The 17861-nt window shown below is 43.0% G+C and overlaps 1 protein-coding gene across 1 annotated transcript in view; it reads right to left on the bottom strand.

The window, feature by feature from the left end:
- The window catches only part of IFT140 (intraflagellar transport 140), a 66302-nt gene that overhangs the window by 45603 nt on the left and 2838 nt on the right, over positions 1–17861 (bottom strand). Inside the window, exons 3-18 of the mRNA XM_054180536.1 lie at positions 17423–17644; positions 17115–17236; positions 16367–16509; positions 14310–14485; positions 13018–13109; positions 11836–11942; positions 10881–11029; positions 10388–10591; positions 9959–10031; positions 8907–8998; positions 7499–7626; positions 6890–7007; positions 6324–6451; positions 3771–3918; positions 2336–2467; positions 322–518 (exon numbers count right to left, since the gene is read on the bottom strand). Coding sequence (XP_054036511.1) covers positions 322–518; positions 2336–2467; positions 3771–3918; positions 6324–6451; positions 6890–7007; positions 7499–7626; positions 8907–8998; positions 9959–10031; positions 10388–10591; positions 10881–11029; positions 11836–11942; positions 13018–13109; positions 14310–14485; positions 16367–16509; positions 17115–17236; positions 17423–17644 — 2231 coding nt within the window. The remainder of the gene's footprint in view (positions 1–321; positions 519–2335; positions 2468–3770; positions 3919–6323; positions 6452–6889; positions 7008–7498; positions 7627–8906; positions 8999–9958; positions 10032–10387; positions 10592–10880; positions 11030–11835; positions 11943–13017; positions 13110–14309; positions 14486–16366; positions 16510–17114; positions 17237–17422; positions 17645–17861) is intronic.

Below are 17861 nucleotides of genomic sequence, written 5' to 3'. Positions count from 1 at the left end.
TTCATTGCCTTCTAGTGATAACGTGAGCTCTTTGCCATTCAGACACAGAACAACGTTGCCTTCATCTGTCATGGATCCCTTTTGCTTGCTTACTAAAAAAGGATCCATGGAGCTTGCAAGATCTTGCAGACAATGAAGAAGCAGAGAACACATTACAGTGTCAGCAGGATAAAGAGACTCCATCTCTTTTTAGGAATGAAAAGGGGAACGAAATCGGAGAGGAAATACAGCAGGGAATTTAGGAGGATCAAAACTTGGTACCAACCTTTAATGAAAGTAAGGGGTACCCGTGACAAAATCCATGCAAATAACATTTGATACCTTTTTATCAGCTTGATGGATTTGAAGGCTTCATCCATGTCCCCAGCAGTCAGGTAGAAGCTGAAGTTCAGCATGGCATCCCGGGTGGTCTTATCACAGTCTCCCAATCCAGCAAAATCTCTCATGGGTCTTCTTGCAACCATCTGAGAGACCTTTATTGAGCCAGACTCCTCTTGTCCCTTCTCAGCTTCTCCCAGCTAAAATGAGAATGTTATCATTTAGCTATCAAGTAGGGTGAAACTTGCTCCTTCCTATGTGTCATTAATTACATTATTTCCCCCTACAGCCCAAGTTTTCTGCTTCTGCAGGACTGATCAACAGTGACAACAGCTGCAAAGTTTCAGAACTTTCTAGAAAATGCCACAGAAGAGGTCAGCATATTGTCACTAACAACCAGAGGATGTCAGTGATGGTCTGGAGATCACTAAAATCCTACAGGAGAGGCAGCCTCCATTGACTGGAGTTGTAATTATTACTGATTTATATTATTTAAGTGTAAAATATATATTTATTACATAATTTTGACTGCAATAGCAGCTATCATGTTAGGTCCACAGATTTCTGGAGGTTTCGCTATGGTTAGTCTCTTCTCAAAGAGAGGAGTCTGCTGTTCTGAAAATTAACTGCATAGACCCAATCCTTTTATTCCTGCCTTTACATCAAGCTTATGAATACCAAAGCTCAGATTCAAACTCTTCCCATGCAATGGGCAGTTCTGGAGCTAGTGGAGGTTCAGTGATACTTTCACCAGTCACTGAAAAGCAACTCAAAGTCATTTACCCATTATTCAGAAAAAGAATAAAGTCAACCATCAATAGCAGATGATCTGTCTACAGTACAGCAAGGGAACTTGCACAAGCAAAACAGAGTAGAGGATCATCTGAGTCATGAAGGACACCAGGATTTCATACACCCTTGCTGCACAGTAAGATGAGGTAATTCAATAGTAAAGCTATAGAAAGCAATTTAAAAAGTGACTGTGATACTATTCTATTTGATACAATAAAGAGACCTCAAGTGCAAATGCTTTTGAATACAGCTTGGGGCATTTATGGACCCAGGGCAGAAAAGACATTCTAATGAGAAAGTAGAAATCCGGGAATGAAACCTGGTCAAAACAGACTTGCTGCACCAGCTCAATTTGCTACATTCAAGGCAGAGACTGTTCAGATATTAAACCACCTTCTCAAAGTGAATTATTATCCAACAAGTATCTAGTGGTTAAGAGTAACCTGCCAAGGGCAGAAAATGAACACAGATGAGAGAAAAGGAGAGAATGAAGGAAGAGGAACAAAATAATGCAGATACTTACAGGAGCATAGACACATCCCCTCCGAAAAAGCAACTAATGGCAGCAAGCATCCATACACAGTTTAAAAGCAAAAAGGAAAATAGAGACATAATATCAAAGTAAAACAGCATGAGGCATGATGGGGAGGGAAGTGTAAACAGCCTTCATTTCCTACAGGATGCAAAGAATTCTTTATCTAAGCTGCCAACGATTTTGGATACCTATTCAAGTTTAAGAAGGTAAAGCTTGTAGCACACAGGCATTTGCTTGATACAGCAAAGTGAGAGCTCCTGCTCTCTGTGGGGTTTAAGCTTCATTCCAACAAGGAATTGGGCTGCTGAAGCTAATAGGAAATATCCCCTCTTACAGCCTTCATGAAATTGACACACACTCCCTCCATACTTGTAATAAGGCACGATGGCTACACAAAGTAGAAAAAGGATCTTCTTCACATCCTTTTTCAGTTGCATCCCCTCTGTAGCCTGTGCTTTTATGCCACATCCATTTTACAATGCCCATGAAAAGCCACTGCAGTACAACCTCCACAATCCTCCCAAGTACCCCCACATTAGAATTATCTTTATGTCATCTCTGCACGTGATGCAACAACTGCCCTTGGCATTGCTCTGCTCACTGAAAACTCAGTTTGGTTAAATTAGATCCCTGAATGGCAAAAAGTCTGAACTTAAGGGATGAGAAAGAATTCTAAGAACATTTCCTCACCTTTTTTGCAAAGTAAAAATGTGGTACCTCTACACCCAGAAGAACCTGATAGGATGAAGGCAATGGAAAGCTGTCCTGAAGCAAAAGGCCATGCTCTTCAGTATTGAAGAATGATATAATCCAAACATCCACCTGGAAAAGGAAGTAAAGCATTGTTTTGGTTTTATGCTGCAATATCCTTCTTTCATTTTGTTTTTATTTTCCACATTCATTTGGCAGAACCTTCCCTTGAAAATAACATGACACAGACACTCACACACAGCTGCTGGAGAGGGCAAAGCCGCACGCTTCCTCCCTACAGTAAGTAGCCAACAACCCATCCAATGTTGCGGGCTGTGTTCCTACTGCAAAGGGGGCTCCACCTCTGCCTCTCAGCAGCCAGCAATCACCAACCATACAGAGGGAAGTCCCTGGCACACACCTGACTCAGGTGGAAAAAAATACTCTCAATTGTTTTCAACAGTTATTTCTTTTTATATACTCTAGTATTTCTCTTATAATTTCATTGTAAGGGTGACAGAACCCTGGGGCACGCTGTCCAGAGAGGCTGTGGAGTCTCCAAGTCAAAATGAAGCAATTATTTCCAACTCAAGCTAACCAGACCTCTCATTTCTTACAGGATAAGCACACAGTTAAACCTTCTGTTGAATAAAGGCCAAAAAGTAAGTTGCTCTCCTTTGATATCTTTTTATTTTCCATCTCTATGTAGAAGCCAAGTATTTTTATTTGTTTACATTTAGAATGAGAGGTTGAAGTGTTCTTTGGGTTTTCTTTCTAGAAGACCCTAGCAAGGTCTTTTGAGATATCCCTAATCCATTCCCCCTTTCTATCTTGATTATCCTATGATTCTCCCAAAGTCATTTCAACCAACAGAAGAAACAAAGAGCTTCCTATCTCTAGCTGAAAGAGCCTTTACTAGAATCATAGAAACAATAAGGTTGGAAAAGACCTCAAGGATCATCAAGTCCAACCTATCACCACAGACCTCATGACCACTAAACCATGACACCAATGCCACATCCAATCCCCTCTTGAACACCGCCAGGGATGGTGACTCCACCACCTCCCTGGGCAGCACATTCCAATGGCCAACAACTCTCTCTGGGAAGAACTTTCTCCTCACCTTGAGCCTAAACTTCCCCTGGCACAGCCTAAGACTGTGTCCACTTGTTCTGGTGCTACATTATGATGGTCCTTGAAATTCTAGCATAGATTAAGAAATCTCCTCTTTTTCTTTGTCACTGTATTCAAGCTAGGGCTTGAACAAAATGCTAATGCAGTGACTCTCAAGCCACAGACACCAGAAACAACATTTCACTCCTCATTTTCATACAAGGCAATGCATACTACCTACTCCCGTGCCCTTAATGAAGGGCCAATGATTTATTACTTGGCTAGAGAGCCCCACGTAAAACAACAAAAAAAGAGACCATACTGTGCCCTCAGGCTGGTTTCTCTTCTCATCTGGAGGTTGTAGGCCTGTTTCAAGAACTGCTTCACATACAAAAAGCCTTGGTTCAGTCTGGTCCCAGAAGTGGCAAGCAGGGATGTGACTGTGCAACTCCGGATACTTCACAACAGACCTAACAAAAGAGAGGGGAAAAAAAGCTGTAGAAAGGGAGACAAAACAATCCCAGCCTACCCAGTGCATGAGTGTAAAAAAATCTCAGTGGTGATTTTCAGATGCTCAGTTCTCTATACCAGCACCTCTGCATTGTGATATCAACCACACACATCTTCCTCCCTCCTGCCACCACACACATGGCAATGTCACTTTCACTTTGCTTCCTATACACTAATCATGGCTGGAGGAGGTAAAGCATTTCAGCAGAAGAAAGCTGGTGCTGTCACAAAATACAACTACTCATCCATACTCCCCTGAGATGATGAGATTAACCCAGAAATACTGGAACAGCCTTCAAACGATGGATCTTGGCACATGCTACCAAGGGAGGAATTGTCACATGAGGACTACCTCAGCTCTACTTTCTTATGGGCTTTACAACCTGCCCCAAGGTGTTACTGCCAGCTCTGCCAGGATAAAGATAGTTGGGTACACTGATGTACCTTTAAATGAGCAGTAAAGAGAGTTTCTAGCATGTGTCTCACATTCCAATCAAGATAAGCAGCAATCACAGGAAATCCCAACTACAGATTTGTGATTCAACTCTTGGGAAAATAACACAAGGAATTAGTTTATAATTTCAGGCAACAGATCTCTCTCTGCTGAGAGTTCAGCAGACCTGGACATGCAGCATGACCGATGCTTTGAACTGCTGAATTCCTCAGTGCTGGGGGTGCTGCAGCATGGGGACTGCAGGCTCTAGGTATGCCACAGGCTCCTTTCCTCAGTACTCTACTGGAACATGATGCTGTGGATGGGGAACTACAAGGCCCTGTGAAACAGCACATTCAGCACAGGCCCTGCAGCCTGGGAACTCAGTTCAAGCAAGACACAGCTACCTGCTTCTTTCAGGCATTTGGATGCTTCAGTGCCAGGCAAGTTAAGACTGCAGCCATACAGAATTAGAATTAGACTGCTTTAGGCTTAGGATTCTTTTGAAACAATACTGAATCTGAACAGATATTTTTTGTTAAGAAAAGAGAGGAAACTAAAGTTATTATTAACATCCTTTTCTCATTAGCTGTCATCCCTGAAGGTGGAAAGAACAGGAGCAGGGCAGGAAGGCAGATTAAGGGAGAGGCTCAAAGGGATGCAGAAATACACAGCATCTACTCATGCCACTGAATTCAAGCTAAATTACTCACAGCCTGGAAAACAGTGCAATTTCTCTTTTTTTTGCATAAACACTGTTTAGATGCTGCCTCAGGAGGAGAGAGAGAAACTATTCATTCCAGCTTTGGGGAACTCTAAACTGAGTCACAGATAAATGGCTTCACCACCCTCCCATCCAGCATTTACACATCAGTGAGAGAGCATTACCAGCTTCTGGGGGCCTCTGTTGGGCTACACAACATACTGCACATGAAAACAACTTCCTCACTGCTCATCATGCTGTTTGCATACCTGATCAAGGCATAAAGCCCCAAATTTGCACTGTCCTTAACTCCTGATGAGCTGGGCAGTTTCTCCTGGCTTTCACTGACAAGGAGAATAAGTATTTGTTTTGCCTGTAGCAGATAGGTGCTATAAAAGCAAACCACCTTCTCCTATCACACTGTTTTGTCTCAAGAAAGGCATTCAGAAAAATTATTGTAAAGCCAGATGAGAACTGGTCCCATAACATTCCACTGCACTTCCATTCAGAATTACTAGTTCAGTGCTTTTGCTGTCTTGCTGCTGGCATTTCTACTGTATTCACTGCAGAACAGTTGGTATGCATACAAAGCTGTCAGTTCTAACCAGGAATCACATTTGGTTTTATCCATACAAAAGCATCCTGTACTAGATTTGAAAACCAATTTTTTTTGTAGGATGAGCTTCCAAATGTCCTCTTTTCAATTCCTAACCTGTAAATCCATATGGAAGAGGAACTTTGCAAGGCTTTCCTTGAAGATCTGGATCCTGATTCCAGTCATATAATACCTCCACACATCCTCTCTAAACAGCCAGGTCTCCTCTTGGACACCTCCTGAGCCAGAGATGGCTTCCATATATCCTGTAACTCTCACTGCATTTCTCTTCTAGGAATTTGTCCAATACCCTCATGAACCTTTCCTTTATCATCTCTAACTTCCTTTGGCTCAGCTCTGTGCTGTCTGAAGAACTGCCTTCTCCTGTTTATTCTGAGCTTGCTCTCTAATACCTTTATTTGACACTTCCTAGTTCACATGTTGGAAGAGGGATGCAGGCTGCTGTATATACAATGCACCAGTTTTAATTAATCCTTTAGAAGTAAAATAATCAGGTTGATACAAGCTCCTACACAAAGACAGAGGAATGCCAGCATCAAGGTCTTGCTTATCTTCATAGGGCAGATTCCTATACTAAATCCAAGTAACACTCCTTGAAATCAAAGATTCTTACTTGTCAATGCATTGTCCAGAAGAAAGTTTCTCTCTACCATTTCCCTGGTCAGCCTTGAAATCAAAGAGTGCAGCTTTGTCCATTTCAACATCATAGAAACAGATCTTGGAATCAAGGTTTCCATCAGCCTACAAGAAGGGAAAACAAAAATTGCAGAAGCACACAGGCAAAAGGAAAGGTGTCTTCATCTCATCCAATGCATCCAGTTCTGTTCACTGGTGATCACAGAAGTACATCCTTTGGAAGAAACATCTTTTGCTGTTTTTCTACACTAGCAAGTTAGCCTTAGAGTTTTTAGAAATGCTACCAAGTAGCTTTCCTCACTAAAATATTGCCTCATTTTTGGTTGTTCCCCTCACAAAATGTACACAAAGCCTTAACACAGCTTAATTTTGGTGTTCAGCTACGTGCTTGAACATGATGTGTCAAGGCCAAATACACTGCATTGAACATGGAGGTTTATTTCTGAGAAGCGAATCTTGTGTCTTGAGTAAGCTTCTTGACCTACACCAAGCCTGTGAAGTGATGGTCAGGTCGTAGGGCAGTAAGCAAAGGCTGTGCCTCACCTTGCTGACAAGGATGCTGACTTTATTGCCATTAACATTGCACTTGACAGACGCAATGCCTCCAAGGCCTGGGAACAGCTCTGAGAAATTCCTGCTGTTGCAGTGCACTTTTGCCTCCCTGTGAAAAGGAACAAACTTAAATCACATGGTGGCAAGCAACTGGCAATACCTATTAGCAAAAATAATTTTTCAGACTGTGGGTAAGGCTTTTACAAACAACCCATTTCTAAGGCACTACTGCCCCAAACATGACCTAGCATTTTCCTTTCTTTATTTCAACTCGTCTGAGATGAAGATCTTGTTCAAGTCACCAGCAAAAATATGTGACATTCTTGTCTTGACCTTCCATAAATTCTCCAGTCACATTCAAAGGCACACAAATATCCCCCACAATATCCTCTTTTAAAAGCTGCTCCTTGTCCCATGATTTATCTAACAACTCCATATCCCTTGCCTTAGGGATAGGCCATTGGCTCACACAGGCTGCCTGTGCTGCCTCAAGATTCACAGGAGCTCTCACTTTTCTTCAGATCATAACCAGCTCAAGATCCACCCCCCAGAAATATGCCCTCAGTTATGAACACACGTTTCTGAAAGGCTTATCAATACCTGCGAGAGAGATCAAAGATCTTGAAGTGAGCCAAATCCGTTCCCACAGCCAGGAAATTTCCACAGACATCCAAGAGGCAAGGATTGCCTTCTGCTTCAGAGAACACCAGCAGCTGCTTCACTGTGCCCTGAGAAGAAACATGGAGCTCCCAGTCTGCATATTCAGGGTTCAACTAGAAGGGACTTATTTTGTCACTGAGTGAAGTAACTAATGGCTGAACTTCTGTTAGACGAATCAGCCTGAGAGGAGCTAAACACACATGGCTGCTTCCAATGCAATCAGTGTTTCAGGTTGAAAAAGGGGTGCACAGCTGCCAAAAGTGTCAACATTAAGAGGCAGTCTTCTGCAACAATTTGTTCTTCAATATGCCATTTTTCTGTGTGATACAGAAATAGAAGCCTCTGAAGGTCCTTAAGGAGGAGGGCATTGAGGGGCTGGAGCAAGTACAGAGAAGAGCAAAGCAGCTGGTGAAGGATCTGGAGAGGAGGGCTGGTAAGGAGCAGCTGAGGAAACTGGTGGGGTTTAGTCTGGAGAAGTAGAGAGCAGTGAGGTCTTTCCTCAGCCTCCTCAACTCCCTGAAAGGAGATTAGAGCCAGGTGAGGGTTGGTCTCTTCCCCCTGGTATCAGGTGATAGAAGGAGAAGAAATGACCTGAAATTGTGCCAGGGAAGGTTTAGGCTGGAGATGAGGAAAAATTTCTTTTCTGCAAGAGTGGTCAGGGATTGGAACAGGCTGCCCAGCAAGGTGGTGGCATCACCACCCCTGGAGATGTTCAAGAAATGTGTGCCCATGGCACTTTGGGATATGGTTTAATGGCCATGGTGGTGTTGGGTTGATGGCTGGACTCAATGATCTTGGAGACCTTTTCCAACCCAAACAATTCTATGATTTCTTTAGAGTTGCAATATATATATATATATATATATTACTTAAATCAGTCCTTATTGTGAGATATTTCCCCTGTTCTTGACTACTTAGTGTTTATTTCTTAAATCAGTCATGTATCTCAGAACTCTGACAATCAGATTGCTCTTTTTGGTCCTCACGCACTAGCAAAGACTACAGAGTTTAAGCAAAAGATTTTGCAGGAATACAGAATGTGCAGGGGATATTTTTCATTATCTTGTAAGAACAATCAATATGTTCATTCTCCTGCCAATAAGGTACACATTCAACCTGCATGCAGTTTTGATCCTCTTAAAGCCTGACCCTGTGTTCTTTCACAAACACTTCCTAGTCACAGTGCAGCAGCATTTAAAGTGCATTGTAAAGAACACAAAATGTCTTCCTGCTGAAAGAGGACACAGGCAGAGTTAATAGATTTATAGAACACCCACTGAAGCTGTTAACACCAATCTTTGAAACCAATGTGACATATTCATTCCTTCATGACTTCATCAGCCCTTACCTGCCAGGTGCGGACCTGGACCCGATATGGCTCAACTGTGTACAGACTGTCTCCGTGCATGGCCAGAACTGGAGAGTCACAAAGAAAAGAGCCTGGAACAATCACAAGAAAACTATCACTACAACAGACAGAGGTTTTAAAAGGTTAAAAAACACCCAAACAAAATACCACCACCACCACACCCAGCAACAAAGCAATCCAGAGCAATCCATTTGCACTCTCTTACACCAATCCCTTCCAACCCCTAGCATCCCATGATTCTCTGGAGTCTTAGTGGAATATATTCAGTGAACAAAGCACAGGCGCAGGAGCTGGTATTTGAGTTCTGTTTCTGGTGCTGATTTTTAGGTCCTAACCTCTCTGTTCTGCAAAAATGGGAATATGAAGACTGTTAATAATGTTTTCCACTTTGCACTTGTGGTTACAGTCTGTCAGCTATCACAGAATCACAGAACTGTTTGGGTTAGAAAAGACCTCTAAGGTCATCGAGTCCAACCATCAACCTGAGACCACCAGGGCCATTAATCATAGAATCAGTCAGGGTTGGAAGGGACCACAAGGATCATCTAGTTCCAACCCCCTTGCCATGGGCAGAGACACCTCACACTAGATCAGGCTGGCCAGAGCCTCATCCAGCCTCATCTTAAACACCTCCAGGGATGGGGCCTCAACCACCTCCCTGGACAACCCATTCCACCACTCTCATGGTGCAGAACTTCCTCCTCACATCCAGCCTGAATCTCCCCATCTCCAGCTTCATTCCATTCCCCCTAGTCCTATCACTACCCACCATCCTAAAAAGTCACTCTCCAGCTTTCTTGTAGGCCCCCTTCAGATACTGGAAGGCCACAATAAGATCTCCTTGGAGCCTTCTCTCCTCCAGCCTGAACAGCCCCAACTCTTTCAGTCTGTCCCCACAGGAGAGGTGCTCCAGCCCTCTGCTCATCCTCATGGCCCTTCTCTGGAAGTGCCATTCATCCACCACAAATGAAAAGCAGGTGTTAACTTTGAAGGAGAACCACTGCAACCCCACTCAGTGTTCCAAGTCCTACCTGCACTTATGAAGTTATCTCCTGAATGTTCAAAGACAGTAACTTGCTTCCCATTCCAGACTACCACAGCATCCTAATCCAACCAAAAAAAAAGAAAAAGCAAAAGAATATATGTACCTTCAGTTTCTTTTGGAATCATGCAGGAATTCATGCACTAACACAGCAAGACCTTCCCCATAAGAGCCACTATTCATTAGTTCCTCTGCATGTTGCCTTGGAAGGCTTCTGGTAACTCTCAAGTTCCGTGGTCAGCACCCAGAGAGTTAGAGTGACTGTGCTATCTGAAAATCAGCTCTGCCACAGCATCATAACAAAGTGTCCATTATACAGTAAATTGAGCATCAAAGCAGGTTTATATTAAAGACTTTCAGTTTGGTCTCCATAAACCTAACAACGAAGCAAATCAATTAAGCCACCCCCCCAATTAACCTTAGTAGCGAAGACTCCGTTAGCTTTCATATCAATGTGGAGGCTGTGCGTGGTTCCAGTGCTGAAGGTGGTCACGTTGAACAGGTTGGGAGACACCTGTACCACAGCCACTTGCTGATGAAAGTGAGACAACATGGCCTGCTCGCTGAGGATCACCACAGAGCTGATGTTGTTTGCTGCCAGCAGGTTTTTTCGGGAGCCCCACTGCACACAACAGGAAGAGCAGAACCAAAAAATAATAAGAGAACAAACCACAACAATTTCATCTCAGAGCAGAAACAGTCCCAGCAATGTCCCAGGACAGATGACAAGGGGGAGAACAGAATAAACATTTTTATACATATGCAGAGCCCTACTACCTAAAAGCAGCTACAGCCAATGACCAGGGCTCCTCCATAATAGTGACCACAGTCGCCTGTTTCATAAAGACCATCTCCTCCTCTGATGTGTGTGAAGTCCTACCAACATGTAAGACGACTCTTTCAGGTCTTACCTTTATCTGAGTGATATTTCCTTCAAGTTCTGTAGGTGCCTGGAGCCTCCACTTCTCCTTGCCCTCCAACGCCCGTACACTCTGAGCGGATCCTGCTGCTTTCCTCCACATAGCTATTCTCCCTTTGTTGGTACCAGCTGCTAGAAGACCTGCCATTCACAAACCTTTCAGGCATTTCATATCTTATACTCGAGAAAAACAAACCCACAAAGCAGCAAGTCTAGCTCTGGTTCTGAGGTACTGAAAAGCCTTTGCCTACAGCATCCATTTCTTTGCCTTCCTGCAGACCAGCATTCTAGTCCTGAACTGCAGACACTTTCTGGGGGAAAAGTGGCAGAAGTTTCAGGGGGCAAGGCCCATGTACTAAGCTACCAGATGAAGTGATCTTTTACATTTATCAGACAAGGATTTCATTTTAACCATTTACTTTTGAATAGCTGGTCTTGTAGTCACCATGGGCAAGTCACCATTGAGAGCTGTTCTAGCAGACCAGCTGTGCCTACCCATGGTGTCACTGTCATGGATTGACTTGAACCTCCTTGCACTAAAGCATTACACATATAGAAGTAGTTCTGTAGAAAGCATCAGTTCTAAGGACCTGATGTGCACACTACACATGCTTGATTAGTTCTACTTTGCATCAGCTCTGGTGTGGGCTTGTAGACTCTCAGTGGCGAGCATTAGGTGTACTCCAGGAGTACTTGTACCAGTTCAGGGCCATCAAAAGGAATCCAGGTTGCATGCAATGAGACAACTTCACAGTGAGACCAAGCGTGGCGAGTCTGGTCTCAGTGCACCTTCAGAAGCACACTCCTGACTGCAACTTCTACATCACATGCTGTTACTGAAACCCTTACTAACAAGACAAATACACTGAACTGACTACAGGATACTGAAGGCTGAGGTGTGACAAGGTTGAAGACCCAGAGCTCACAGCTGCTGTGTTATCTCTCACCTCTAGCACTGCAGTATGAAACACAGTTAATGCATTCTCCTGCCTCAAAGCCAAACTGCACATCTGGAGAGAGCACATAGTTCTCATCCCGCTCCAAATCCCAGAACCTAAGGCACACAAAACAAGAGTGTTAACAACGCTTTGCCTTCCACGTGCCTTGCTAAACACAGTCAGTAGGATGCTGTACTCAGCATTGATTTCCTATTTCCATAATGTCTGGATCACTCAATTTTTTTTAAATTAAAATTGCCAGCAGCTGCCCCTGGAATGTCAATTTCTTAACCACCTCCTTCCTTTTTCTTTGGCATTTCAATCTGCAGCATGTTTTTTGATATTCTCTTATCAACAAATCAGTCAGAGGCAAAACCAGCTTTGAGAAAACAATTGGAGCTCTAGTTGCATTTTTCCTCCTCCCTTCTTATACTTCCTCCTCTGTTTTAAGAAAGTTCCTTGGTTAACCAGTAGTCTTTTGGATTCCAGAAGCATTTTCCAGATCAAAACATTTTCATTAAACATATGCCTTCTTCATTGCTGGTCTTTGATATCCTCCAGAAAGTGAGCCACTGATGGCAATGGAATATGAATGGAACCTCCACCCCCCAAAAAAGTTAAACAGGTAGAGCAAGTCATAGTAAAGACAGGGGAAAAAGATGCAAAAAGGTAAAAACTACAGAGCCTGGTACCATAGCAGTATGGCAAAGTAACAGACTTGATTTAAAGAAGTAGGGCTAGAAGTAAGCAAAATACTTGTCTTGTATTACAGTAACAGAGAAACATTCTGAAAAGCAAGCACTTCTTTTTTCCCCTATTGCTGATACCAGGACTACCCTAAGAATCAGGCAACAATGGAAAGAACAGCAAAGTGGCTGTTTCAGGTAAAAATGCCACATGGATGCATTCTCAGAAGAAACCAGTAACAGCATGCAGAAACCAGCAGGTTTGGGCAGCACTGCCTGACAAAACACAATATACCAAGAATTCATTTCTGCCTGCAAGGAAGCAGACTTCTTGATTCATTCCTCTACTCATTTCAATAAAAATCAGAAAATCTGGGGAGTTTTTTTCATTATTGCTTTAAAAACCTCCAGTTCAGTGCAACATTCAGTGCCTTGCAGACCATAAACCTTTCAGCTAACACTTCTCTCACAGGCAGCCAGAACAGCTTGAAAACAGGATCCTTACCTGAGGACTGCCTCGCCTAGTGCTGTAACGATGAGGCTATGGTCTATTAAAATGATGTCTGCACAGTGACCTGTCTTCCCACTCAACTTCACCTGTGATCCAGAAGTAAAGAAATTCATTTACAGGACATAGGAGGAACACATTAAAAAAAAACAAAACCAAAACAGTAAGCATCTGAATTGCCTAAGTTGGCCAAAAAGTTAAACTATAAGAATAACTAGACCTGTCTGTCACATCAGACAGACCAATAGTTTCTTTCAGACAGTGATCACTACCAAATCCATGAAGGAGATTATGTATAAATTTAACAAAAGAAACCCTGTAATAAATTTAACAAAAGAAACCCTGTAGTGGGCTAATTAAGTAGGTAAGAAGCAGAGGTTTTTTCCCCTCTTATACTAGGCTTTCCCTTAGAATTTGATAGATTGCTTGGAAACGTGAAATACCAAATGTTGCTCTAGTCAAAAGTAAGCAATCATAGAATCAGAGTTGTCAGGGTTGGAAGGGACCTCAAGGATCATCTAGTTCCAACCTCCCTGCCATGGACAGGGACACCTCACACTAGATCAGGCTGCTCAGAGCACTCCTGCTCAGCCTTCTCCTGTCTTAGAAAGAGTATCTCAGAGGAAAACAAAGATTTGGGTTCCACCCTGCAAGCAGCATTCTCCAAGAGCACATTATTTTACTTAACCTAGCTAATTATAACTTCTTGGATGAGGTCATTTTGGGGTTTGTTCCTGCACAGTATCTTTTGGGTCACTTTGTTATCATTTGTGATTCGTGACTTATGGGTTGCTATTCCTTAAAAACCTTTCTAGCCTTTGCAGGTGTGAGGAGCACTTTCAGAATGTGAGAACTAAACCAGCTCTCAGATTTGCAGGCAAAGACACTACCACCAGGAGCAGGTACTGCTCCTACAGATCTGAAAGACAAAACAGCTCAGAGGGACTGATGCTAATAAAAATCAAGGATGGGGGTTATCAGCTGTTTATCCACAAGACATTTTAACAAGTATTTCATTATACTGGAATTCTCAATCCTTCTCTAATTCAGTAAGGCAAGGCAAATGAAGTGTAAAATGGATAGCACAGGGTCAGAACAACAGAAAATAAGGAAGAAAAGAGGAAAGCAAGATGAAAACCATCTATTCCAAGCTCAGCATTTGCTCATCAAGGCATTATCTGGGAAACACACATGAGAGTTGCAAGCAAAGTAAGTAATTATTAAAAAAACCCTAACAAATACTTCTAAAGATTAAACACTGAAACTTCACTCTGTGTTCTGACTCTTACCTTCATGAGCTCTTCTGCCTCTCCCTCAAGGGTAACTGCATGCAGAGACAACTGCAGAGTCTCTGTTATTACAACTAAAAGATCTCTTTTCTCCATGAACAGAAGTTTTTGGACTTGACTGTCTGTGGACAGCACATGCTTTATCTTCCCTTTCTCATTCACATAATGCACAGAACCTGTAGTACATACAACCAAGGCATAGTTTTTAAGTTTACAGTTAAATAAAACATTCCTCAAGTTCCTCATTCATTTTTATGAAACAAGTTTGGGCTGAGAATTCCAACTTAAAATTACAGTTCATATTTAAGCATTATGAAAACATTAACTGATTCTGAAGCTCTGACACATCACTAACGAGATTAAGAACTAGGTTCAAAATAGATATGCCCAAATCAGCCTAGACTGAAAGATAGGATCAGTCCTAAAGGACCTGGACAGCCTGGAGAGGCGGACTGAGGAGAATATCATGAGGTTCAATGAAGCAAAGTGCAAGGTCCTACACCTAGCTGAGGGTAACCCTCAATAGCAATCCAGGCTGGGGAATGATGAGATTGTGTACATCTGGAGAAGGCACAAAGATGATCAGAGGGCTGGAGTACCTCTGCTGTGGGGACAGGCTGAGGGAGCTGGGGCTGTTCAGCCTGGAAGACAGAAGGCTTCAGAGACCTTAGAGCTGTATTTCAGTATCTGAAGGGGGCCTACAGAAAGGCTGGGGAGGGACTGGGAAGGGTTTCTGGTGATAAGACAACGTTTTGAAATCAGAGCAGGATAGATTTAGGTTGGATAGCAGGAGGAAGATCTTCACAATGAGAGTGGCAAGATACTGGAACAGGTTTCCCAGGGATGTGGTTGAATCCCTGTTCCTGGAGAGATTCAAGGTCAGACTTGATGTGGCCATGGACAGCCTGACCTTAGTTGGAAGTGTCCCTGCTGACTGCAGGGGGGGTTGGACAAGACGACCTTTGAGGGTCCCTTCCAACCCAATGCAATCTGTGAAGTTCGAAGGAAGTGCAAGAAACATAATGTGGATAGCCACCTGCAGGAGACAGATCCTAGCCCTAGATGGAGCTGTGCACCACCACAACAGCTGCTCTGAGAGCCAGGCACAGCTACTCACAGATTCTCTCCTCGCACATTTAAGTGCTCCCTCTCTTTTCCATTTAAATGGCTTGTATCTAGTCAAGTGGCTTGAAATTCAAAAACCAAATGAAGGTACAGCTCACTGTTCTGCAGCAGAACAGTGTCACTCCTGCGTTATACTGATAGAGATGATGGATTTCATTCTTGAGAGTGTAAACTGACTCAAACTGTAATGGAGCTGCAGAACTAGTGTAACTTAGGTGGAGTTTGGAGTAGTTAACACCTGAGAGGATTACACACTCGAATCACCTAGCAGAAACACTCAGTACAATACTTGTAACCCACATCCTGCCTCCAGTCCAAAGAGATAGGTCAGTGAGACAGAAGGCATCAAAACAGGGCTAGGAAGACAATGCTCAGAGCAGACCAGTACCCAGAATGAGAAAAGACAAATGACAGGGAAGAAAACAAACGAAACAGAGACTCAGACTTTTTCTTCTTCCTTAGGCCAAAGCATCATTTCAAAGAGCGAGGAAAAAAAGTGGGAAAATTAATAATTGATTTTCAAAGGTATGTTCTAGCAGACTTTGTCTATCTCTAGAAAAACCACACACACAATAAAAACCCAAACACCAAGAAAAAGCCCAACATGAACAAAACAGCCACGACCCATGTGTTATTTTGAAGCTTTGCACCAAAAGCTGCCAACTTCTAACTTTAGTGTTAGAAATAACTCCTTACACTCACCCCTTCAGGAACCTGAGTAATGCAATACCTGTGGTGCCCCCTTGGAGGCTTTTAATAATTTTACTCACTCCTTCTTACCAAACATTCTTCAACTCCTATGAATATTCTATCCTGTTGGATATATGAATATGATGGGTATATGGGGATACTCTATGTGTTGGATACATGGAATCAGGGCTATTGTGCACTGAGCTGTTTTGAAGCATCAAGGAAAGTAGTTCAGCTCTTACCATCTGTCAAAGTGATAAAGAAGGAGACCCTCTCCTGGAGTCCCATTTTCACAGGTGCTCCTGATCCAGCTTTTCTCCAGTTAAACATATCCAAGGCCTTCTCATCCCCACTCACAGCTGCTTTTGCCAGCTGTACAAAGTCCCTGAAAACAAAGACACTTGATTTCCAATTCCATATCTAAAGAGAGCACTTTCCATCTCAAAGAATGGTGAGTAGTTATTCAAACACATTATAAAAAGAGAATAAAGACATTTCACACAATGAGTGAGAAAGGACAAGCTCAAAAAGACAAAGCAAAACGTTAATACTAGTTTTCATTTGCCTTGTTTCACATTTTCCCCATAAACACCATTATTTTTGCAGAGATGTGAAATTGAAGTGGCTGTTTCCTAGTTCTTACTTGGAAAGGAAAGAAATAATGTTTAAGAACTGACTTTTAATTTAATGGGCAATTGTGTTTTCAGCATGCTTTCTGCTTTTCCTAATCACTGCTAATTACAGGAATTCAAAGACAAAGAGTCAACAGCAACAGAGAGAACAGTACAAACAAATGGAAAAGATCCGTGGCTGCACATGGGACACAAACAGCCAGCTACTGGAGTGAGAGAAGAACATGGACATAAAGGACAGTTAGGAGAACAACTTCTTTATATCTGTTTCTAAAAGGCTTGTCTGCAAGCAGGATCATCTCTGTGGAACAAGAGAAAGCCCTGGCTTGCCAGTGCTGTGCCAGGGGCCAGTACTTACTCGCCAGGAGGGGGTGGTCGAAAGACACAATGAGAGAGACCTTTTCCAAACTCCTGCTTCAGCAGGGCAGGACCTTGCACTCTGCCTCGCTGGTCCATCCTCCAGAGCACCAGGACGCCGTGCTAGAAAAAGGCAACAGTTCACTCACTGCATTCTGACATCCTTTCCCTCCTGTTCTAGCCATCCCATCCTGTACCCAGAATACCCAGTGGCAAACTCAGTTCTGAGGGACACCCCAACCTTTTCATTTGTACCATCAGAAAGCTTGCAACAGCAGGTTCCACATGTTTGTCATTCCAACCACTCACCCTATCACCAGATACGAGGCTGGAACCATTTGTACTCCAGTCCAGGACCGTAATTTTGGCATCATGATTCAGTGGTACAGTGTGCAGCTCCTTGTCTTGTTTGTTAAGTATCACAACTTCTCCTGTCTCCCAGCCTGCTGCAAGGATGGGTCTGGAAGGGTGCCAGGAAAGCGATGTGACATGAAAGCTTCTCTCAACGTGTGTATCTGACACATGTTCTCCCTGCAAATGGAAATAAAGCACAACCCTCAGGGAAAGGGTGCGGCTAAAGCTTCAGACTCACTTCCCAATCAACAAGATATTCTTCTGTGACAAAGGATTGGGGATCGAGAGCTTCCTGCAAGAGACATGAAGTGGCCATACAAATTCTCTTCAAGGTATTTCACAGACATAAAAACACATTACAACACGCAGCATATCCACTTGGAAACTGCTAATG

This window comes from Dryobates pubescens, chromosome 4, assembly GCF_014839835.1.
Source record: "Dryobates pubescens isolate bDryPub1 chromosome 4, bDryPub1.pri, whole genome shotgun sequence".
NCBI classification, from domain to species: Eukaryota; Metazoa; Chordata; class Aves; order Piciformes; family Picidae; genus Dryobates; species Dryobates pubescens.
Note: the sequence above shows the minus strand (reverse complement) of the source record. Positions and strands in the feature narration are given on the sequence as shown.